We start from the raw sequence: 25,168 nt of genomic DNA on the forward strand, positions 1-25,168 counted from the left end.
AATGATGGCCAATGAGAAAACTTTCAACCTAAGTTCAAATTAAACAAAATTCAAATGTAAGAAATTATAGTCAATCGTACGGCCTTCAACAATGAGAAAACCCATACCGTATGGTTGGCTATATAGACCCGACATGTAAATATGATTAAATTCAATTGAGATTACACTAATGTTTGTTTTCACTGCATTGTTTAGTATGTTTCAAACTGAAAGGTAACTTAAAAGCTGTACATTTGTGTCTCTTTTATCGCTTACTCCTTTTTTTTGTAGCTCTGATATGAAATGATAAATATTCTAATATTATTATTCATCAATCTCATATAAATATTTGGCATAAAGAACAAAAACAGACAATCAACGATGATAAGAAATTAAGTCTGACATTTTCGTACGCCAGGCAGGTTCAGCTCTTAATAATATTTATAAATGTGTCGAAATCACAATACACTGATGGTCTCAGAAACTACGGATATGGAGAGATTCCCAAACAAAACACACAAAAAGATGTTCCAAAACTTACTAAGGCTATACATGCTTTTTGTTAAAAAAAAGGCCTTACTGTTTCGAAATACTTTATTATCAATAAATACTTAATTTACATCAAATGACTGCATTACTATGATATTTTATGTCACCAAAGTATAGGTGACTTCTTTTCAGGTATATATAATGATAAAATCGGTGTTTAACGAGAGATAAAATTACCGACTGTAACAGAACAATTATAACGTAAATAAAGAACGGCAACAGTAGTGTACCGGTGTTCAAAAGTCATTAAATCGAGTGAGAAAAAACATACCACACAAATTCGGGCTACAAACCAAAACCGCGGGACATGCATCAACTCTAGGAAGATAACAAAGGAACAACAGGAACACTAAAGTGTAACAAAAACAAACGTCAACCACATGAAAATAACAAAAGCTTACCACTCATTTGAATTTGTGTTGAGTTGTGTTTAGTAAAATGAATACATGGATCACACCTTTAATTTTTAAAGGTTTCTTCTTTTGGTGGCCACTTTATTGGTACACAAATCTAGTGCTCTAAATAATCTGTGTCTATATTGTGACCACGTGGCTCTCCCGCAAGATTGTACTCGTGTTGTCAGATGTCCAAACCACCAGGTAATTAAGTTTGATGAATTATAAATATAATAAACAAAAACGTTTTATAAGAAAATTTCGTGAATTTCGACAACATTATGATAAAATAACACGATGTTTGCACGAAGTTGAAATTACTTATTGCTATAAAATCTAGAATAATAACGCGAAAGTTTTTGTCTCTCTCTAAAAACAAAAAAAAAACAAACCCCAAAACTACCCAGTTTATAATATTTATTTTGATTCATAAACACGCATTTTTCAGGAACTGGTTTACCACTTGTTTTAAGAATTCATAAAAAAAATGTTTGAAAGAAATTTAGGTACTAGTATTTGAATTCAGACAAGGATATCATGAAGATCGACTGAAAAATCCCAACTCTACCCTTTTTCATTTAAAGAATTGTCACATTGAAAAGTTCCAGACGATAGAGGGAAGAATTTACTACAAATTAGGATGCAAAGACATTGGTGTGAGTAAGCAAACTAATTATGGTAATATGGTTTACATATTTAACCTCACTCATCCTTTTTGGTATTGTTATTTGTCAACAACAATTGATGTGATGTTTACGACTTAGATTTGTTTTAGGGCAAGACATGCATAGTTGTAGCTAAAAAGGTGTACACATGGACTATCGAAGTAAAACAAATCTTTCACGAATGCCTCAGCTGACCTTATTACTTTCATTGGAGTAATTCAGTACCGTGCTTAAATTGTTCCATATTAAAACTTTACAGGACATGTGCTTCGCAAAGAGCAGGATCTGATGATTCTTCTAGAAAACCTGAAACCATCTCCATGCTTTGGTTGGGTGCGTGTAGCTCAGTCTTTAGCTTTGTTTGTGTTGTGTTCTGTCTACTGTTGGGTATCTCAGTGTCTGTTGACCTATTTTGTTTCCTTTTTAGTCATGACGTTGTCAGTTTATTGCCAATTTATGAGTTTTATATATCTCTATAGATATTCCGCTAAATATACTTCATTTAATAACGATTAACATCATAATAGACCAACAGATGAAAACAATTATGTATTTTTTTATTTAGATATACATTTTCTCAAATTAAACGAGTATGATAATATATCCTTATTGTTATGCAATTGTAATCTTGCAGCAATGCAGTGATATAGCTATTGGTAAACGGAAAACACATGAAATCGATACACAAATGAACATAGAAGTTGGAAATTTGGCACATTATACTAATACACGTGATCTTGGAGATACTTCATTATGCCATGCATGTTGTAGCGGGCAAGACGTCTGCAACATGAATGGCCTTTGCGGAGCGACACGTAAGTGAAAAAAAAATAGGAAATCACTACGCAAGTAATAACACAAAGGCCAAAGGATAAAGACAATATATTTCAATGATCAATGATATTATTTCTGAATAAGAATGTAATGTATGTGGTAGAGTTTGGTTTATTTTTTCAGGCCACTTATTATTTTCTCCTGAAACGCGCTGAATACCTGGAATTCTGTATGTGAATAATGAATATAATGAATGGTTTTCATGTTTTTTTGCTTGTTTTTTTTTGGAGGGGGGACTTTGTGATGATATAATATTATATTGTTTCGATCATCCATGACGGATTTCGACTCAGGACAATCAGGAATTTGACATACTGCAATGACACCCATTTGTTGGCGAATACTGTGTATTGACCTTTCAGGATGCATCATGCTTATTTTCCCCGAATAATTCTTATTCTATTCTTAGACAAGACTGATGAATAATAACAAATAATATCGTTTTAGGACACCAAAATGCTTTTGAGATGCTTATCTGACATCGTCTTTAATTCCAACAGATTCGAAAACTCTCAATTTTACAATCAAAACGCCTTCAAAATAGCAAAAAGTTACTTATCAAAATATAAGTAATCGTTACTATGTACATTTGATACGTTTATTTGTGTGTTTACGCTTAGTTTCAGTTGAGAATTTCCGTCACATTCAAAATGAAAAAAGGATACATATAACATCAAATTTTTTCGTAGCAACCAGAGGATTTATTATGTGTACCATGTCTACCCAGTGGTGTTCCGACGTCTGTACTGTCTTCAATGAACTTCATGATTGGTTAAGATAAGCATGGAGTTAAGAAGAAAATCAGGCAACAGTCAAATGCATTTACATGTACAGTTCCAATTATTCTGCACCACTTTTTTTCATCAATTTTTCCATAATTGTCAACGTATGTCACAAAATTCAAAAAAATCAAAATCAAATCTTATGAATTTTGTACTTTTTACATATTTTAAGTATTCAAGGTCGATAGCATAATTTGTTTTGAATTGATGTTTTGGTTATTTTTAAAGTTTTTCATGCAAATTAATGAATGTTCTATATGTTGTAGCTATCAATAAATATGGAGGAACGATTTGTTTTGCTTGTAGTCAGGAGGAACGACCAGACAGTTGTCGACAAATACGTTTGTGTGCTTCTGGGCAGGTAATTGCTTAAAAAACATTTAAACATTTAAAACATTTTTCTCATGGGATTTTGTCTAATGCTTGGTCCGTTTCTGTGTGTGTTGCATTCTGGTGTTGTGTCGTTGTTCTCCCCTTGTATATAATGCGTTTCCCTCGTATTTGGTTTCTTGCCCCGATTTTGTTTTTTTGTCCATGGATTTATGAGTTTTGAATAGCGGTATACTGCTGTTGCCTATATTTAAATTTATTCACAAAATAATTGTACCAATTGTTCATGTGTTGAATGTAATGATTGGTTTACTATATTTATCTTGCCTTTTTGTTTACATAAAGTGTAATTTGACACTGAAAATCAACAAGTGTTCTTTTATTGTTGCAGTTTATTACTATACTTAAAGGTCTTCCATCTCTTTATAATTTAGGGCCAAATTTAAAATAAAAATTAACTCCTTATTGACTTAAGAAATTGAAAATATTGCTTCTGAAATTTTAAAAATCTTGTGTTTTCAACTACGTTGTTAGAGATATTTCACAAAGGGTGTATGTTTTAGTCAATTCTGTAACTTTCCAAAAAGTACTAAACATTTAAAATTTTAAAGCATAGAAAAGTATTAACAAAAATACTGAACACAACTCAACTTCTGAAAAAGGTGAAATTCATAAAACTTGCAAAATCCAACGTTTGACCTTATCAACCAATTAAACGAAAGAAAACAAGACGTTGTGAATGTGAACAATAATGAGAAACTGCAGAAAATATACTTGAGAGTACAGGAAATGTTATGAATCTTTAAAAAAAAAAGTAATTCTTTTAGTTAATACACAAGCAGTAAATAATTTCAACATCTTGTCTACTTGAATAGGATTAGAGTTTGAAAAATGGCAAAATCGATTTTATGACAAAAGAAACATCAGAAATGTAAACGCTGAACAATAGACCAAAAATGTGCCATGAAAAAGAGCAACGGAGTTGCAACCTTAATTTGTTGTTTTTCTCCTTTATTGAAATAAAATGTATCAAAATATGTGACTAGAATATTAAGTGTGTCGAATCCTGTGCGCTATGTGTGTCGATCATCATATTCAATCTGTTGGAAAAGTGTTTGCGTAAAACAAAAACGACACAGTGGGAACAAACACTACGTATCGTATACTAACATAAACGGTACCAATGTTGCCGCACCAGTTGCATAAATTGAGATATCTTTACGCCATATCATTTGGAAGAGAAAAAATCTAATTCGCAAACCTCAACAAACATTTTTGCGATCAGAAAATTCAGCATTTTGATTATATACTCATAGGTGTATTTTTTATATGTGTTATATTTCAAAGAGACATGGCTTGGAAGAGCTGCTTTATTGCAAATTAATATCTGTACATGTATGACTGTATGACAGACAAAATATGTAAGAACATTTATAAACGAGATGAGTTGGTCTTAAAATAGCACAATAACTAATTTCTTGCATTCATTTGATGATGCTTAAATATTTGCAAATTCGATTTGTTCCAGGAATGTGTAACTCAGCAAATTCTAAACCAATTATCAAAAAGAACGTTATATCAGACCGGCTGTGGAAGCAAAGATGTAAGCTGATTTGTCATGTTCTCTGTAATTCACAGGGCAATATCTTAAAACATTTTGAAACTTACTTGAAACAAAAATTTAGTATGGAAACGGAGAATGTGTCAAAGAGACAATCCTTCAAAAGAGCATTCAACAAACTTCGACTGTTTTTCGAAAAAAATGTCTTAAAACTTTCTACCATCTGTCAAATATGCAGTTTTAACCATAATTAGACACTGAAGTGGTACACTATTATTGTGAATGGAAACGGTTAATATGTAAAAGAGACAAAAAAATAGACCAAAGTGCATTAAACACCCAAAGGCCACCCGTGGATCTTAAACACAAAGTGAACATTCTTCAGCTGATCCCTACACAATGAGAAAACGAACGGTTAACTTACACTAAACTCCGAAACATGCAAATGAACTAAATAAAACTATAAACAAGACAAAGGCCATAGCTAGGTTTCTCACACGGCACTGATACTGTTTAACATGTGATTTTCAACCAACCTTTATTCGTCTTCCCATTATAAAATATATTAAACATACAGCAATACGCAGATTTAGTTAACATGGTTAAATGATTTATATGTGAAATTTTTATCGTCTTTAGATATTTTACAGTTGCAAGTGTTTTATTTGTTACCAAACAATTAGTTTTTAGTTTTTTACAGTTTGTTACCCTGTTGTTTTTTTTTTGTCCAAGGATTTATGAGTTTTGAACAGCGGTATACTACGGTTGCCTTTGTTTACATCGTTTTTTATCTCTAGACATAAGGCTATTAAAAACAACATTGAAGCCATTTTCAATATTACAGCAATGTTTAGCACCAGACGACCGAACACAATGTTGTACAAGTGATCTGTGTAACCATGTGATTTGTACGTATTGTTTTATAGTCTTACATCTGTGTAAAATTAAATAAAACAAATGATTAGAAATTGACCATTTAGAGAGACAAATTGTAAAAAACATTCACGAAAAGAGTGCGTTTAAAAAATAAATACCCAAAAATACTATATTACCCAAAATATCACTTATAAACTTGCATCTTTAAACAGGTTACAGGTCCCCTTCCCTTTCATGAATTTGACCTACCGAATTAGACTTTTTACCGGATTTGTAATCACATAAGCAACACGACGGGTGCCGCATGTGGAGCAGGATCTGCTTACCCTTCCGGAGCACCTGAGATCACCCCTAGTTTTTGGTGGGGTTCGTGTTGTTTATTCTTTAGTTTTCTATGTTGTGTCATGTGTACTATTGTTTTTCTGTTTGTCTTTTTCATTTTTAGCCATGGCGTTGTCAGTTTGTTTTAGATTTACGAGTTTGACTGTCCCTTTGGTGTCTTTCGTCCCTCTTTTACAAGTAATCTGTGTAACAATAGGATTTGTATGTATCGTAAAGTGTTTGATTTGTGTATAATAAAATCACAGACATGGCACCATTCAGAAATACCAATAGTACATCTTATTTACATGAAAAGTGTGCGATTACAAATATATTCATCATAGTGACACAATCAGCTTATTAATATTCATAGTTTATATAAACATACAAAACCGTTTATCCTAAACCAAAATATGCTCTTAATTTGATTTGTATGTAGTGTAACATGCATGTGCTAAACATTGAAGATTATGTTTACCCATAAAATAAGGGGTATTATCGCTATTTTGTGCATTTTTCCTTTGATCTTTTTTTGTGATAATTTTCATATCATGCTTCTCGCTTGAGATGGAAAAATTATCGCTAGAAACTAAGGAGGCCACGTGGCGTTGTTAACGAAATTAACATGTAACTGACAACGTTGTCATAGGTAAAATAGCGGATATGGATACTGTGGTGCCTTGTGACATACCTTTGAATACCCGGAATGAATACACGAGTATCATATATCAAAGCAATTTAGGTTAATCAAATACGGTTAACAGGTGCAGGTGCAGGTTGGTCATGAGATGCGATTTGACGCAAAAATTATTTTAAGTGTTTCAATGTCTTGTTTTCCAAAAAAATTGTATTTCGTTTAATATGTATTTTATCAACTTACGGATATGTTTTCTATATAAGATTTGTGTTATGGAACACATACCAGTATATTCGGGTCTTTTTCAATATTTTATCAACTACATACATACTTTTCGTTGGCAAGTTTGTCAAATTTAATATCAAATTCAACGTTTTTGGTGTCTAGCTTAGGTTGAACTCATTTGTATGTTTATTTGAATTTTTAATTTTGGTCATGTTGAAATCATTTTGGCTGCGGGATCCTAATTATTATTACATTATCCTATTCAAGGAAGACATATCTCTTTATCTAAAAACACAAAAGACGAACATGCTGTCACAAGACTTCAGAGATAGTCTGTCAAATTAGGGAACAGTGGGAAAGCCAGTGACATTGAAGAGATACTTCCGGTAGTCCCGCGGGAAAGGGGGCATAATCTAAAAATTTTGTCAGTCGGTTTTCACTCGTTCCATTTGTTGTGAACGTTTGGTTTTATCTGTTTTAATGGACTTTTTCTTTTTAGATTTCGATACCATGGTTATCTTTTTTAACAATCTGTACGGCATACAGTTATTATCTCGATTTAATAGAATATGTTATTAAACCAGATATGGTCATTTTTTTAAATTATTTTCGAAGACGTCAATTTTGACAAAAACATATTGGTGGAACTTTTAAGTTTTTTGATATGAAGTTCATCGAGCTCTAACACATATGTTCTCAATTTTCTTATCACATGTTATACATTTTTAATCTCAAGTTTTACTTTTTCAGCTTGTAATATACTATTGAATGCACGACTTGGAGGACCATATGTTGACAGTGACAGAAAAGTAAAATTTAATTGTTCGATCCTTACTTCCACATTAAGGACAGATGTTCAGTACCATGTGGCTTGGACAATTGATGGTTTTCCATTGAACAACAACAATGGTATTGCATTAGTTAGCACCTTGAGTTCATATGAACGTGTTGCAATATTGGATACAATTAATCTTCAAGGAAATCTCAATAAAATGGTTTGTACATATTATTTCTTTAATTCTGTATCCATTTGCAATGGTTTTGACCATTTTTAATAAACCGATGAGCAATTTCCCTAGTATTTATTTCCGCAATATTCATTTGATCTTTGTAATGCACTCCATATCATTTCGTTTGATGTTATTTTAGTTTTTGTCCTTTATTATCCTACGACTTCTTCATTCGGCTCATTTACTAAAAGCGTGTCGGACGCAAGAATTTTAAAACGTGTTGTTTTCAATTATTTAACATCACTGGGTCAATACCTCTGCTGGTGGACTATTAATCCCCGAGGGTTATCAGTTCAGTAGTCAGTATTTCATGACATGATTTAACAAACTTTACTTAAATTGTACGTTTTAAAATTTTGAATTATTAAGAAACTTAGGTTTCAACTTCCTGAGGCAAAGTTGGCTTTAGATGAATGTGGCTATTTATTTTATTTGATTTTGACTTATAGCTCTTCAACGGTTTCGGTACTTATCAATCGTCGGATGTCTAACGTTTGGCTTTGAGCGTTCCTGATGAAGGTAAATCCAGAAAAGAGCTTCGGACGCAAGAAATTATAAAACGTGTTGTTTTTAAATTTTTTTTACTGATATTTTCTATGACATATTTACCAAACTTTATTCTTTTGTCTAACGGCATACAAGTTCGATGTTTGCTCTTATCATATAATCAAGAGAATAATAACTCACCAAATTATTTTGTCGACTTTAATATTTGTTCACTCTGGATAGTTATATTTCGTCTGGAGTTGACATATATCTTTATTTATGAAATGTGTTTTGTAAAATCTTTATGTATGGATTTGTCGAACATATTTACATGAAAAATCAACGTAAAAATTAAATATTTGAAAATTTGGTCATTAAGTTAAATATGGATGCTTGAAAAATATCCAATTGACTAAAAATTCCATACGAGAAAAAAGTGAAATAGAAGAAGTACCGAACTCCAAGGAAAATTCGAAGCGGAAAGTATAGAAAGTTGTAGATTAACCCTGAGTTTATAGCTAGCTAAACCTCCTACGTGTATGACGGTCGCAAAGAATGCAAAAAATAGTTGAGCAAAACGAACTTGACAAAAATGTGGGTACAGCGGTATAGCAGATATAATTTTGTTATAATCTAAATCCCTGAAAAAAAACACTGTTTATGGTGGTACCTAACAGTACAGGGAGATAACTCTGTAAAATCAGCTAAATGTTTTAATCACATTATACTGTTAAGGAAATTTGAGCTTCACAATGATTAAAATCTAGTGCTTTTTCCAAATGCTATATAACCAACCAATTTTTCTGATAAAGAGGTTGGGTCAAATTTTTGAAAATTAATTTTTTTTTTGTAAAAGGGTCAAAGTAAACATTTTGTCAAACTTTTATGAAAATTAAATGAGTCAAATTGAGATTAGTCGAGGTGTTGGATACCACCTTCACCTTAAAAAAGAGAGTCAAATTAAAGATTTTCAATGGCCGTTTTTTTTTCAACCAAGTCTTTCTTTGTTCTTCGATTTTCATTTTCTGATTAGCCCTTATCTTTAGATTTCTAATTTTTTAAAACAAATTATAATACATTTTCAGTCATAACACTTCAATCTAAATATTGCAGTCACTTTCTATGTCATTTTGCCTTTCGTCCTATTTTTGTATTACACTTTCACAGACATTACTGAACAGAGTGACTATTGGTTTGACAGTGATGAGGTGTAACGAGTTGGTTGCGGAAACATTGTTCCTGATTACAGATAATTTGAAATTTATATATGCTGAATTAAGGAAACAGCAATTCGTCATATATTTCTAAAATACTACCAAAGAGAATGATTCTATATTTGGTAAGCAGTACAATAAAATTGAGTTGTACCGTATGTGCGGTTTTCTGATCTACTTCGATATCTGTACGTTATCACGTTGTGAAGAACTACATTTACCTGCTCAGATGATTTTCATTTTATTCCAGCTTCGATGCAAAGTTGAAGTGACCTGTAGTAACGATTCAAACGTTGAACATGTCAACAGCAATGGTTACTGGGTAGGAATGAAGGTATATTTATACATACAATTGTTTCTTCTTTATTTTTTTTTGGCGAAAACATAATAAACCAAATCAATTTCAATGTCATACTTTTGACATGACCATACGATGTAGTATGCATAACTTAGCATACTGAGATTTCTTAGTCATAAGAATGGAAAAAGAAGAGAATACTACGTGTGGGCAGTTTATATAAACTATCAGTTATAAGTTTATGTTTTTTCAATGGTACTAGCTACCGAAATTTAGATGTAACAGAAGCTCAAACGCAACTTACTTGATTTTAAAGAGACAGATCCTTCCGAGGGAAACATATTTAAAAAATCATTTTCGTGTTAAAACATAATAGTTTTATAGTTTTAGTTAACCAAAGGGACACTCAAATACATAGATCGAAAATAAACTGACAACGACATGTTTAAAAGAAAATCTGACAAATATAAGTTCACAAGACAAAACATAGAAATATAAAGACTAGTCAACTTGAACCCCACCAAACACCTGGGGTAACCCAAGGTGTCCGGAAGGGTAAGCATATCCTGCTAAACATGTGGCACCCGTCGTATTGCTAATGTTATAACATACCAAACATATCCGATATCATCTGTGAAACGGATATTCCATAACGGTCAACCAACTCGTGATGGCGTACTTAAAATTAACGAAGGAATGATGTCAATTTCACCATTTTGAAGAGTTGGTTAAATAGCTTTCTTTTAAGCAGCATTCCTTTATAAACTAATTCATAATTAGAACATCGTTTCAATTGGGATATATATATATATAATCCATATACCGTCTCTGCTGGAATGCTGCTACATAGAAATGGAAAGTTCACAATTGGGAATTTGAAATCGTCCCTTTTATCGAAAAATATGTTTTCAACTAATAGACCAGCGGTAGAATCCAAAAATATTTTTTTTAATGCACCCACCGAACACACGGCTACATTATATATCATTAAAAAGATAAAATTGTTAACTTTAATATTAATGATGCCGTAAGCATGAGAAGTGGTCGGAATTTTGCATAATTGAGGTCAAAGGTCAACAATTGAATATTACAAAATTTTGTCTTTACTGTCTATTTTGGGCTAAACTTAGGAACATACAACATATTAAACAGTCAGGGGACAATATTTCATTCAACACATATGGAACCTGTTGGGAATACTATTTTTTTTCTAAACACGTCATTTTTACCGTTAAAATTAACGTTTTCGTTATATGATACATTTTGTTTATTTATGACTTCATTTAGTTTCCATACAAGGATGACCTTGAATTTTGGTAATATTTTTTTTCCATAAAAATGAAGTCTGAAGACGACTTGCTACTTTACAAAAGTTTAAAGTCAGGTAAAGGAGGCATACAAGTTAATTTCATTGATTTCAGTTTTAATGGTCATGATGGTTACTTTCGTAAATTTTTTACATTTTTTTTCAGATAAAAGCTGCCATTAATATGTTTGTTGTAAAATCAAAATGTATTCATATAAAGTTTATAAAATATGTTACCATCATATCAACGTTTTTTGACGATTTTTAACATTCGGAATGCTCGATCGTCCTTTCATAATAAACGGAAATAGCTTCAGTGTCAAAGTAAACTAAACGTATATTAAATCAACAGAAAAGGTGGACAAAAACTAAAAGCAAAACAAGTGTATGTATGAATTAGCATTATTAAGACGTAAATAAGTCAGGTAATGAAGCATCATCATCATCATCTATATCTGCCAGGTGTGTATTGATGTTTTTACAAAGGTCTGATGCTTGACATTGACAAAGTTCAGTACAGGACAAATTCTGTTCAAAACACACACAACTTTTACTGCAAACTGATTTTCCTTTGCATGTGCACACCAAATCTTAAAGGAAGTCAGATGACATTTGACCTTCAAACAAGACAGTTTCAAGACCACACTTTCCTTCTTTCCAACCAAACTGTAGAAGCGATCCATTAGCAGACTTAGCGATATGTGCAGGAATTCAGATTTTGGTTTGGAAAGAAGACATAAGGACGTGCTGTTTTAAAGATGCTTCACAAGGAGGGAGTCGGACCAAGCTAGAATCTTTACATGTGGCTAATTTCACCTGGAAACTGTTCAGATTATTATGGCAGCGTTTGGACTTTCCTTTAGGATCATAAAGTCTAGTTACGAGTTTCCGACTGACGGCTACTGAATCTTCTAAATCTAATAAAGATATCTGGGACAAGTCATTAAAATCAACAGGCGCTTTTTTTAATGCCCTTAGCATGGATTTCTTGACTATGCGAAATAAAGACAATGTAGTATCACATCCTGTAATAGCATGTGCAGCTGGTAAGATTTTACACAAAACTGATTTTAACGACCCACACAGCTCGTGAACAGGAATATAATGCCGACAATCCTTAATGCTAGTGATCATACCTGTTTGAAACCACAATTCAGATATATGAGTCACCTGTGGGAAATAATGTATTAAAATTACTAGCACGTCCGTATCCGGAGACTTTACAATAATGCGACCGTTTACACCGTTTTCCCTGTACAGTTTGTCAGCATTCAATGCATACAGAATAATACGTGTATCTGCCTCTTCTTGGGTACTTGACATTTCACTGCAATCTGATATACCTTTGGGACTTATTATTTTCACTATTTCTGGATTGGGAAATGATCCAGCAAGGTACAGTTTTTGTCCATCCATTAGACAACTATTTTCTGTCATATATCGAAATTCCCGTTCAGAGCTTTTAATGGAATTTTGGATGTCATATCTATCAAAAATGTCAGCAGCCACTGAAACATATTGAAAGCAAGCAACCTTATTGCGGACAAAATCTAAAGCCAATTCACCAAATGTTTTAAACCTTTTTGCATTAATAGATTGCAATAATACCATGCCATCTCTTATATGGGTGGTTCGGGATACATCGAATATTGGAAGGATTTGACAGACTACTACATCCTGTTCCAGTATGTGAGCTAAATCTGCCTTGCAAGTTTTGCGCATTGTACCATCGTCATGGAACATGGATGTTGGGATTGGGCCAATTGAATAGGACAGAACTTTTCAACTGTTACATCCTCTCGACAATTTGCCATCTTTCTGAACAAGATTGTATATCACTATATGCATTCTCACAACGGGGAGGCTCAGGACGCTCCTTTGGCTTGTTGAATGGTACACAGTTTATCAAAGACATTGTCTGCTCGTCAACTGGTAAAGATTTTTCCTGTCCTCGTTTAAATTTAACCTGTTCAGCACATTTCAGTCTGCATTTGGAAAACCGCCCTACCCATAGAATGGAAAGTATCCTTGCCATCCACCGTTTCCGTGTTTATGTCAATGTTATCTAATCCTTCCTGGATAAGACAACCAGTGGACGACAGCGGTACAATACCGTTTGGAACATACACGCCATTTTTGATCCTATCAATTTCATGACTTGATAAGCTTGTTAGGTAACGCCTTACCTCATCATACGAACTGCAAAACCCATGCGCATTTAATGTTTCCACTTATTGTTTTGATCCAAGATTCTGCTTTTACTTTGTGTGGTGTTTTCAGTAGATATTTAGTTATACAGGCCGAATGATAAAGGGCATTTTCAGTAAAACTGTTGACTCAATTTCATGATCCGAATTATTTCTAGCTGCCTCAAGTATATTCTTAATTCTGTCTTCTGATTCCACTTAGTGCAATTTAGCATCTTTTTTAAGTTTTGTTCTTACAAAAAATACAGGAATACCACTCTGATCTAGATGTGCTTGCAGCAGGTGAAAAAATGCTAGCACCACCTATATACTCCTCCATTTACATTTATTCTTGTTTATAACAAGATAGATTCTGCTTAAGCTACTAAACTACGGAAAGATGAGATTTATTTGAAGAATGTAAAAGAGTTTTCTTCTATTAATAAAAATATTTCAGAAAATATTGATGTTAAATATCATAGATCTTGTTGTAAATCTTACACCAGTAAGCAGAATCTAGCTTTTAACTTTGCCTTTGTCAGTGAAAATATATAACTTTTCCGGGCTTTTAATCTGACAAATAATGCATTCCAGCCAATCTAAGGAAGACTTCCCTCTCTTAGCACTTGTTGGGGTAAGTTTTAAAGGACTACCGAACTGTGACATTATCAGGAAAATTTACACAACAGATCCGGAATATTTTTTAAGCGATTACTTAACACAATGTAAACAATGATAAAAAAAAACCAATCTATTACCACTCTGGGTATTCAAAATAACAAAAAAACAATGAAATCAACAACAAAGCAAATATAAAACTAGTGTAAAGACAAATATAAACCCTTAAACTGATATTAATTAAACAATTTTAATGTGAACTGCCAATCGACATTTGGCTTGTACAGTGATAGAACTGAACGGAGTGAGGATTAAACAAAAATAAACGTCCCGGACGGTAATTCCGGAATTATATAAATTGTGTAACAGATTGATGTGTTCTATTCAAATTAAAAAAATCTTATAAATCGAATAAGAAATGTTCCAAACGAAAGTTGTTTTGCATAAAGTAAATATCGAAGTGTATATTTATGCCAAATAAACACAAATGAAGTGTTTTATAACTATCCTGTTATTAACGGAAACCGGTAAAAATTGTGTTAACCACAACTACTGAAGTAAAACGGTTTTTAAAATGTTGATGGTAAATATTTTTAAAACAATTATTGACTAGTTTTATCGTCAATTATATATTCTTACATTATCAAATTAAAAAATAGCCGTAATAATGTGATTCGTAATAATAATTAACATTTTAGTGTATCAGTGAATTTTTTTTTATACACTACATAACGCTCTAAAAAGCCATTTTTACGGAAATTCGACCATACGATTTTCTTACGGCATGTTTAAAATATAAGTTTAATATGTATTCTTTCATTTAAAAAAAAAATGCAGGTGTGTGTTCTTATGGTGCATTAAACTCCTTAACTAAGCGTCTTTTCAGATTTCGCCGCTGCACTATAACCATCATTGGTTATTTCTTGACAAATTTAATTGTATATGTTGTTATTTGACTGTTCCAAGTCGATGGTAATAGGGTGAATGTCGGCAATGACCGATGGAAAATTCCAACGTTTTGTCAGGCTAGATTGACTGCATTGTATTTACTGGTATTGTACACTTATTAAAAAGTTATATTTTCAATTCATATTTCATACGGTCGAACATTTGTCATATTTGCACGCAGGTATCACCCCAGAGAATAACTCATACAATAGAACAGATTGTTACAGTAGAATCAACGCTTCCATTGATCAGCTTGGATCCTTTAGATAAACTTTCTGTTGGCGTACAAATAGAAAGTACAGGTATACATATTAATGCTTCCGAAATAATTTCGCAATGTTGTTTTATACATAGCTCGTTCAGTAATATATATAGGTATATGAAGAGGTGGTATGAGTGCCAATGAGACAACTCTCCATTCAAATAACAAATTATAAAAGTAAACAATTATAGGTCAAGGTACGGTCTTCAATACGGAGCCTAAGCTTCCACCGAACAACAAGCTATAAAGGGCCAAAAATAACAAGTGTAAAACCATTCAAACAGGAAAACAAACGGTCTTATCTATATAAACGACTTATTTGATTTATGCATTTAAAGCAGATTGTACAGATCCGCATTTTACCATTGATTGAATACATTAACTATAATAATGAATTATTGTTCATTATAATTCCAGGTCGTAATGTAACAACGTGTGCCTTCAGTTTTGAATTCGATTCCTCGACAGGAAAGTATACAACTAAAATACCTGTCCATATAAAACCACACTCTTTTTACAAGTCATCTGACACATTAATATTTCAACGATTAAGGAATCTGAATTATCCGATGTTTAACGATTACAGTCTACCGATCGTTCACATTGGTGTATGTATATGTAATTTAATAAAAGCATGTAGTAATTGATATACAGAAATAGTGTACAGAGATATCTGTCTTTAAACTAACCAAATTATGATTTCAAATCAAAGGAGGAAGTATAGCATGCAGCTCTCTTTATAAAAGCTGTATCATAACGTGTTTTTTGTTAAATGATTTACTTGCACGGCTTATGTATAATTGTTCTATTCAAGTGTAACAACTCGAAAGGACTAATATTAAATGCTTTTATATGATACTAAAATACATTTTACACTTTCAACGACGACACCATTGTATCATCGGAATCTTTTTATCACTTTTAGTTCAAAGAACGTGCTACACGTTCACACTCTCTATTCAATATAAATTTAACTTAAATATAATATATTTTTCCAAAACGGAACACACCATTACCAAAGATACATCAACGTTAATTTCGATTGGTGGCCACTTGGCAACTTGCAAGACTTTAAATGATTTGAAATGTTTTTGGTACATTCAGAAAGTTTCACATATTCTTTTTCTCTGGCAAATGTAGCAGAAAACCCACACTTCCCCCCAGTAAACTTCTGCAATGGACAATGTGTCGTCTGTTTGTCAACATTGGCAGCCATTGAAACATCGCCCTCTATGTAAACATTCTTCTAAGGGAGGTAATTGGGATAATTCCACTGATGATTAATTCAATATTCTGAGGTCTTATATTTCATATTTCACGATCATTATCATTACTTTTTTTTCTTTAAACTTAAAAAAGTATTGTTTGTCTTATAAATACAGATTATAACTTTCTTATTAACAGTTGCAAAAAAAAATTGGAAATGAACAAAGTGGGTCACATTACTATGCATGTATAGTACTCTGAAATGGACAGTAATGGGAAATTTAGACCAAAAATTTTCACAAACCTTATTTTTACGAAAAATTTTTTTTTTTGTATTTCTAAAAATAATAAAGGAAGTCAATTCCCAAAAATAAAGAACTTTGGAAATTTTTACTTTACCACCCTTTGTTATACGACTGCATGGTCCTTATGAAGAACTATACTTAAAGAGAAAAAAATGTATAGCTTGTATTTTATTTATAGCCTTACATCCCTTCACATGATGTTTTTCGTTCCTGTAAGTTAGAGGGGAACAGTATTCGAGTGTTTGATAGTTCGTGAGTAGTTTTGTTAATATGAAAATCTATAGTATAAAAAAGAAGATGTGGTATGCTTGCCAATGAGACAACTACTCACAAAAGACCAAAATGACACAAACATTAACAACTATAGGTCACCGTACGGCCTTCAACAATGAACTTTGAATTCCAATAAATCTGTTTTATCGAATATTAGAGCTTCCATACATTTTGACGAAAGGTACGAAAGAACGTAAAAGGAATCATCAACTTCATTCCCACGATAACACCAAAAAGACTTATTCTAATCCAGTAAAACGGGATTTTTTTTCTGAATTAAATGCAGCTTACATATTAAGCAGATGTTAATTAAAAGAAAAATACTATTTTTACAATGTACATGATGTACACTTACTTTATAGTCGTTGTTCATGTTAACAATGATTAAACACACACTTTCGCGGGAATATCTAAACCATTAACATTAAAATTAAAATTCTTGGAGTATAATAGTCTAAATTATATAACAAAATTTTCAATTTTTGTTTTTACCTTTATTTAGAAATACAAGTTTGATTTAAACAACAATATATTTAATATGTTGAAAAAAAATCATTCAGGTAAGTATACCAAATAAACCAGACAATTTAAACTTTTTCCAAGTCAGTATTCATATACGATTAGTACTATTTTGAGACACACCCTTACATTGCACGCCCTTTATGTCAGTATCGTTGTTTACTGTAGGTGCTTACAGTTGTTCAAATATTACGTTCAGCCTTTCTAAATCCAAACATATATGGAATGAATTTGACGAGCTTAACCAAATTTTCCGAATTCCACAATACAAAAAAATATCAAGTTTATGTATTAATAAGATTAACTGTGTAAATTGCAATTTGAAGTTTGCCACAGAGTAAATAAGACTCTTTTTTTTTAATCTCTCTCATAAAAATGGAAAATACTGTATTTATGAATATATTGACGAAATAATGGATAACAAAAGTTATTTTTGCACCTTTTGTGGAAATCATTTTAACTTAAAGTTTGTACAATCTAGAAACTGCTTCAATTCATATGTCCATTGACACACTCCCTGTTTTACAGAACGTTAAGTATCCAACAAGGACAGTATCTAAATTTGATTCTGTATCGAACACATAACGTGCCTTCTATGGAGGTACGTTGATATTTATTTACATAAATATGTATATAATTTGAGTATCTGAAAAATGTGTGAGCTAGTCTTGTATAGAGATTTAATATGATGTGCTCCTTTCGCTTATTAGATAAAAAGTAAAATCACAAAAATACTGAACTCAGAGGAAAATCAATTCGGAAAGTCCATAATCACATGGCAAAATCAAATAACAAAACGCATAAAAAACGAATGGACAAGAACTGTCATATTCCTGACTTGGTACAGGCATTTTCAAATGAAGAAAATGGTGGATTAAACCTGGTTCTCTCACTTTAATGACAGTCTCATAAAACCATCCTCGAAATCCAATAAAATAAAATTACACATTCGTATATTTTATACTGCAGAAAAAATAATTTTATCTAATTGTCATGCATTAAATAAATTTCATAAACTTAAAACACTTGCAAACTCTCATATTATGCACATGCTGTTTACTAATACATTTATTATTACTATAATGTGTTACAATTCGCAATTGGCATATTTGACCTAGATACGACAACGTTCATGCTCGGTGTTAAAAACCCCTAACTGTGCAAAAACACATTGCCAGTCGTTTGCTTTGTAAACAAAGAAACAGGAAGACTGGAAGAGCCTTCACAAACGGGCTATACTTGTACTGTACACTGTGGACATAGAAATTACATTAATTGTTCAAATCAAACTCGTAATAATTGATGCAAGCTATACGTTATTGTAGTTTTAACATGGGTAGGCATTATATCATTATATTCGTGTTATTTTAGCACTCATGCCAATAATAATAACCACTAATATAATGCGTACTTATGTGAAAACTACAATAAAGTATAGCTTGTATCAATTATTTCTTAAGTAAACTCACCTCCCCCCCCAAATAATATAAATAAAAACATTTTCTATAGACTTTTGATTGATATAAGCATAACTATGTATGTTTACTCTTTGATATGGAAAACTGTTTCAAAGATGATATCGGATATGTTCCTAACGTTGTAACTACAAGACTTGCTATGCCGGTAGATTTGATTTTTTTTGTTTAAGGGTACGTCGTGAAATATTCTGTTAAAAGCAACAAGCGGTACAATTTGTATTATCTTTGCAAATCCATTTTTTTTCTTTCGTAATAAATAAATCTAACTAATAGGTTGAAGTTAAACGGAAAATGAACGACAGGAAAATGGTCACATGTGGTGTATTTGTTAAAGAAGGAAATGATGCGGTACAAATAGATGTTTGTGAGAACACAACGCCACAATTCGTTCCAAAAGTAAAATATATATCCAAGTCAGCGGAACGGACAATAGTTGTACAACAATCAGACGACGGGTTTCGTTTCCTTGTAAGTTGTTTTGTAACATTATACAATAAGAAAAGGCAAGACTTGTAAAATGGGTTACAACATAAGGTAAAAATATTCAGTATGGTCATGAATGTATACTCTACAATTAGTCTTCACTTTAAAAACTTTAATTTGTCATTCATTAATTTCATAAAGAACGTATATAGTTTACTGTCAAACATCCATATGGCTACAATTTCAGGCTAGACTACCTTTATCTTCTCAAAACTTTGAATATATATGTCGTATACATTTTATTATTTTGTACAGGTTATTACCTGTACAAAAACTTTGTAAGAGTAATTACTTGTATGATGCCATTATACAAGTAATTACTTGCAAATATAATTGTACGAGTAATTACCTGTACAGTTTTTGTTGAGAAAAAGATAATAACTTGTACAACTCACTATCTTTTAGTTTTATTTGTTTTTTCTTCTATCTTCTATAAGCTTATTCATTATAGATCATCGTGCTTTAGTGTTGAGAATATTTTTAAGGGGCATATTTGTATTTTCAAGTTTCTTAGATTCGCATGTTGAGTTACTGGCACATACTCGAGCGAATCGAACAAGTTGTGATATATAAACATCATAAGTTGGTGACAAGGGAATGCCACCATCTTAAAAAATGTAATGGGTTACAACATAAGGTAAAAATATTCAGTATGGTCATGAATGTATACTCTACAATTAGTCTTCACTTTAAAAACTTTAATTTGTCATTCATTAATTTCATAAAGAACGTATATAGTTTACTGTTAAACATCCATATGGCTACAATTTCAGGCTATACTACCTTTATCTACTCAAAACTTTGAATATATATGTCGTGTACATTTTATTATTTTGTACAGGTTATTACCTGTACAAAATCTTTGTAAGAGTAATTACTTGTATGATGCCATTATACAAGTAATTACTTGCAAATATAATTGTACGAGTAATTACCTGTACAGTTTTTGTTGAGAAAAAGATAATAACTTGTACAACTCACTATCTTTTAGTTTTAGTTTTTTTTTCTTCTATCTGCCTTTTATGTAAATTATAAATAACTTCAGCACACGTGACACTTTGAGCATATTGGGTTGAATAACTAGGTGCCACTAAAATACGGACTACTGGTGCAAATTGACAAAGTCATTGAAAGGAATAAATAAAATGAAACTCTTCTTCCAATTATTTTGATTTATTATTTTTCAATGGAGGGAAATATTCAATTGTTCCCCGACAATTGTTTGATTCAGACCAGTGCCAGTTGTTCTACTGTGTTCATGTAATCATCATACTCTTTAAGTCAACATTTTACATTTGTACAGACACGTTGAGGTGCAAATGGTCTATCATATATAAATCAAAGTTCTAGCCAAAGAAGAAATTCCCTTCAATTAACTCCACGCAGGATATGTGGAGCTCAAAAAGTAAAACCAAAGTCAGTGAGTTGCCACTTCTATTTTTTACGGACGAAGTCCACTGAAATTTCGATCCTGTATAGTCAACATGGTCTAACTGCCAGTAACATCTTTGACCTTGACTACCCGCATAAAAGACTGTAGTAATGATAGGAGGAGCGACCTTTTTCAAAATGTTCACACATGAGTGAAAATCCAAATTTTTTCTCTGCTTATACTTACTATTTGTGTGGTTTTTTTTTAACTCCTTATAATTATTAATTGTACGCCTCCAGAGTGTGCTGTTTTAATCAGAAGGTAAAGTTGATCAAATTTACAATAATAAATAATTTCGTCTCCTTTGCAAATAAATTTATTAATTTAATTCCTGCTACATTCAAAAACCATGCCATCTTAAGACTTATTTTTGAAGTGCTGTCTTGAACTTAACTTGTCTTTCTTTACATTACTTAAAGTATCTATTTATCTTTCACAAGTGAATACTGAATAATTAGTAGATTTTATTTGATATTTTCTATAGTTTTTCCGACCGGCAGTAAAACCCTTGCAAAAGGGGAGATTTCTGGCTGTGCGGGATCTGATGATGCACCTTACATATTGTATTTATTGTAAATATGTTCAGGTCACATATGTTTACTATATTGCATGACAGTTTTCGCTTCAAACTTGACCTGTTCGGTGGCTGAAATTTTAATGAGAGGCTTCGTAGCTAAGATCATTGCATAAGAATTGCATTACACAATTTATTTTAATAGGATTACATTTCTACAGATGTCGATATGATAAGGGGTTTTCTTCTAAACGAAATAACATGTACACCTGTTTTAAAGTATAAGTTCGCCATTAATTTATATGAGATATATTCATGTCTAGATATGAAGTATCATATGACTTTGAATGAAAGACATTTTTGCTTTATGTGGATCTTTTTTTATGCATTTCGACTAACTACAGATAACAGTTTTAACTGGTTCAAATATAACAGTGGATATCAACAGATCATATGTGGACATGAATGTAACTTTGTCAATAATTAACAAAGATCTAAATCCTCCTGGCGGAATTTGTGGGAATGACACTTGGATTGAGATTCCTGGTGTTGGTTATGTTTCCAGTCAAGGACAAAAGGAGTCGGCGTTTCTTCGAACATGGACGTAAGTTGTTTGTACAAATAAATAATGTCCACGAATACAGTTTACAATTGACTAAAATATACAAAGCTTTCAAATTTAAAATATTCAAAATAGAAATAAAATGGAATCAGTAGCCAGTCAACAAAAATATTGTGAGTTTGAATCCAGCTCAAGCTGGTGCATTGATTGACTAGGATTGTCAGTTTTCCTATCGAAGGTCAGTGGTTTACGTCGGGCACTCTGGATTCTTTCACCCAAACTGTTCGATACAAAATAGCTCTAAAACGGTTCTTAAGGGCGTTAAAACACAAAAAAAAAATTAATTAATAAGCCTTACAAAAATCGACGAAAGAACAAACAATATAGTTGCACCCAATTTTACGTTACAAATAATTAGAATTTTAAAAAAGGGAAAATATAGCGTATCAATGAATTTAGAAATTGATCTATTGCAAAAATTAATGAAGATTCTTCAACATTTTCTTTTACATAAACACTAAATTAACATAAAGAGTAAATCTATTTATAAAAAAAAACTGCTTAATTAATGTGCTAAATAATGAACGGAAATATATGTTGCACAGCAACAAACGGCAACCACTGAATTACAAGCTTCTGACTGTGACGGGGTTCAACTTGTTTGAAATCGCCTATCCTCCCCTCACCTGAAACAATATTACAACAGAACAACATAAGACAAAACTATAAACCTCAGTAAAACTAGGCTTAACTCATTAGATTAAACCATTGAGTTACAAGCTTATGACTGTGGCGGGATTCAACTAGTTTGAAGGTGCCTATCCTTCCCTAACCTGGAACAATATAACAACAGAACAACATAAGGCCAAACTATAAACATCAGTAAAACTAGGCTTAACTCATTAAATTATTACACATAGAAAACATCAACCAAAAATATAGTGTACATGCCTTTAACATTCAATTTGTCTTTATACAGATATATCCACGCCTTGCTAACAAACATTTGACAATGCTCAGTTTTACTTTCTGTTCTGAATATATTTCGTTAGCTTCGGTATTTGTTGTTGTCAACGTCAGACATATTTCAGGCAGAGGTCATTGGTTAACATTAAGTTTATAACAGAAAGTAGAAGCCCTGGTAGACGAAACGTAGAACAATAATTAGTACTTTTATTAGACGGATTCGAGCTAATAGAGAACGGATACGCTAAATACTTTAAAAAAATAATGTATACGTATGTCAACCTATCAAAAGATAAAAATAATAAGCTTATACATTATAGATCATCGTCCTTAAGTGTTGAGAATATTTTCCGTTAAGGGGCATATTTGTATGTTCAAGTAACTTGGATTTGCGTCTTAAGTTACTGGCACATGTATGTTCATTACAGGTTAACCAAAGACAAAAGCTCATTTGATGCTGCCATTCCTTTTGACTCAAAGAACATTATTATTGATATGGGATACTGTAATTGTGAGTCAAATCGGGTTTCCTGTGGAACAAAAATATAAAATAAAATTAATAGACAATTTGTGTACGAAAGAGTTATTTGTTCCTCATGTGTTTGCGAAAATGTCTGTAAGTCTTTTTTTTTTTTTATCTTACCAACATCATGTGAACACATCGATGTAATATAGTGCTAACATAAACTGAAAAACTGAAAATAAACGTCTTGTTCTAAGTTTAAAATATTTTTTCGTATCATTTCTTTATAATGCAGTACTTTTTTTTATATTTGAAAAGAAATAATAAAATTTAGGACAAAAATTCAACATGTTGTTCTTTTGTATAGGAAAATAAGAACTTCTTAACAGTATAAACAGAGTCCGAATAGATCGTTTTTGACTACAATGCGATATATGTCAAATAGACAACAATCCGATAAAATAGTAGATAACAGCCGAAGGCAACGAATAGGTATTCAACGCAGCGAAAAATTCCGCAGCCTCAGCTGGACCCGAAATAAAAATATGTACTAGTTTAGTAAATATGGGCGTCGCTGTCAAACCAAAACTATATAAATGAACTACTGGTATTATTAAAAAATCTACAAGACTAACAAAGGCCCGAGGTTCCCGACTTTGGATAGTGTTAAACATGTTTTATCAAATCTCAGTCTTCCACCTATACATATAGCAAATAAAGTATAAACGCACGGAATAACCGTTTCACAAATGATATCGGATATGTTCCTAACGTCGTAACTACAATCCTCTTCCTTTTCATGAATTTGAACTACCGAATTAGACTTTATACCGGATTTGTTATCATAAAAGCAAAATGGTGCCACATGTGGGGAGGATCTGCTTACCCTTCCAGAGCACCGTAGATCACCCCTAGTTTTTGGTGGGGTTCGTGTTGTTTATTCTTAACTTTTCTATGTTAAGTCATGTGTTTTTTTGTTTGTTTGTCTTTTTGTTTTTTTCATTTTTAGCCATGGCGTTGTCAGTTTTTTTTTACATTTTTGACTGTCCCTTTGGTATATTTCGTCTTCTTTTATGTCTTAATCATATGAAAATCAAGCATAATCCCCCCAGTCGTGGGTTAAGTATCCTACCACCATAAAATATATGAGAAAAACATAGCCCGTATCATGCCAAAAACTGGTTTCGAAATTAATGTGTGTATTTCCGATGCAAATATCCTTGAGTGAATCAATATGAATATTTTTCTTCAGAAAAAAATATATGTACATAAGTTGTATAATGAAAACTATCCATTTAGTTATAAAAAACATGTGCATATTTTTTTTTAATTTGAGGTTTCTTATGACTTTAAGTATAAATTTTGTCATTTTTTTGTCATGGATTTATTTGGATAGTTCATTTTATGTTTTTTTTTTCTCGTAGCATTTGTTTTTGCTTCGATATTGTTTGCTTTTCTGTGACTATTTTTGTGATGTTTTCCCTT

The 25,168-nt window shown here is 31.9% G+C and overlaps 1 protein-coding gene across 1 annotated transcript in view; it reads left to right on the forward strand.

Moving 5' to 3' along the window:
- The window catches only part of LOC134706172 (uncharacterized), a 24,221-nt gene extending 446 nt beyond the window's left edge, over positions 1-23,775 (forward strand). The window contains exons 2-15 of the mRNA XM_063564881.1: positions 1,001-1,127; positions 1,508-1,579; positions 2,223-2,403; positions 3,471-3,565; positions 5,063-5,137; positions 5,940-6,003; positions 7,905-8,149; positions 10,115-10,198; positions 15,402-15,522; positions 15,900-16,090; positions 17,172-17,245; positions 18,314-18,386; positions 22,097-22,296; positions 23,649-23,775. Of these exons, the coding sequence (XP_063420951.1) occupies positions 1,001-1,127; positions 1,508-1,579; positions 2,223-2,403; positions 3,471-3,565; positions 5,063-5,137; positions 5,940-6,003; positions 7,905-8,149; positions 10,115-10,198; positions 15,402-15,522; positions 15,900-16,090; positions 17,172-17,245; positions 18,314-18,386; positions 22,097-22,296; positions 23,649-23,769 (1,723 nt within the window). The 3' untranslated portion in view covers positions 23,770-23,775. The remainder of the gene's footprint in view (positions 1-1,000; positions 1,128-1,507; positions 1,580-2,222; positions 2,404-3,470; positions 3,566-5,062; positions 5,138-5,939; positions 6,004-7,904; positions 8,150-10,114; positions 10,199-15,401; positions 15,523-15,899; positions 16,091-17,171; positions 17,246-18,313; positions 18,387-22,096; positions 22,297-23,648) is intronic.
- Positions 23,776-25,168: the final 1,393 nt, after the last annotated feature.

The sequence above is a fragment of the Mytilus trossulus genome, chromosome 2, assembly GCF_036588685.1.
Source record: "Mytilus trossulus isolate FHL-02 chromosome 2, PNRI_Mtr1.1.1.hap1, whole genome shotgun sequence".
Lineage (NCBI taxonomy): Eukaryota > Metazoa > Mollusca > Bivalvia > Mytilida > Mytilidae > Mytilus > Mytilus trossulus.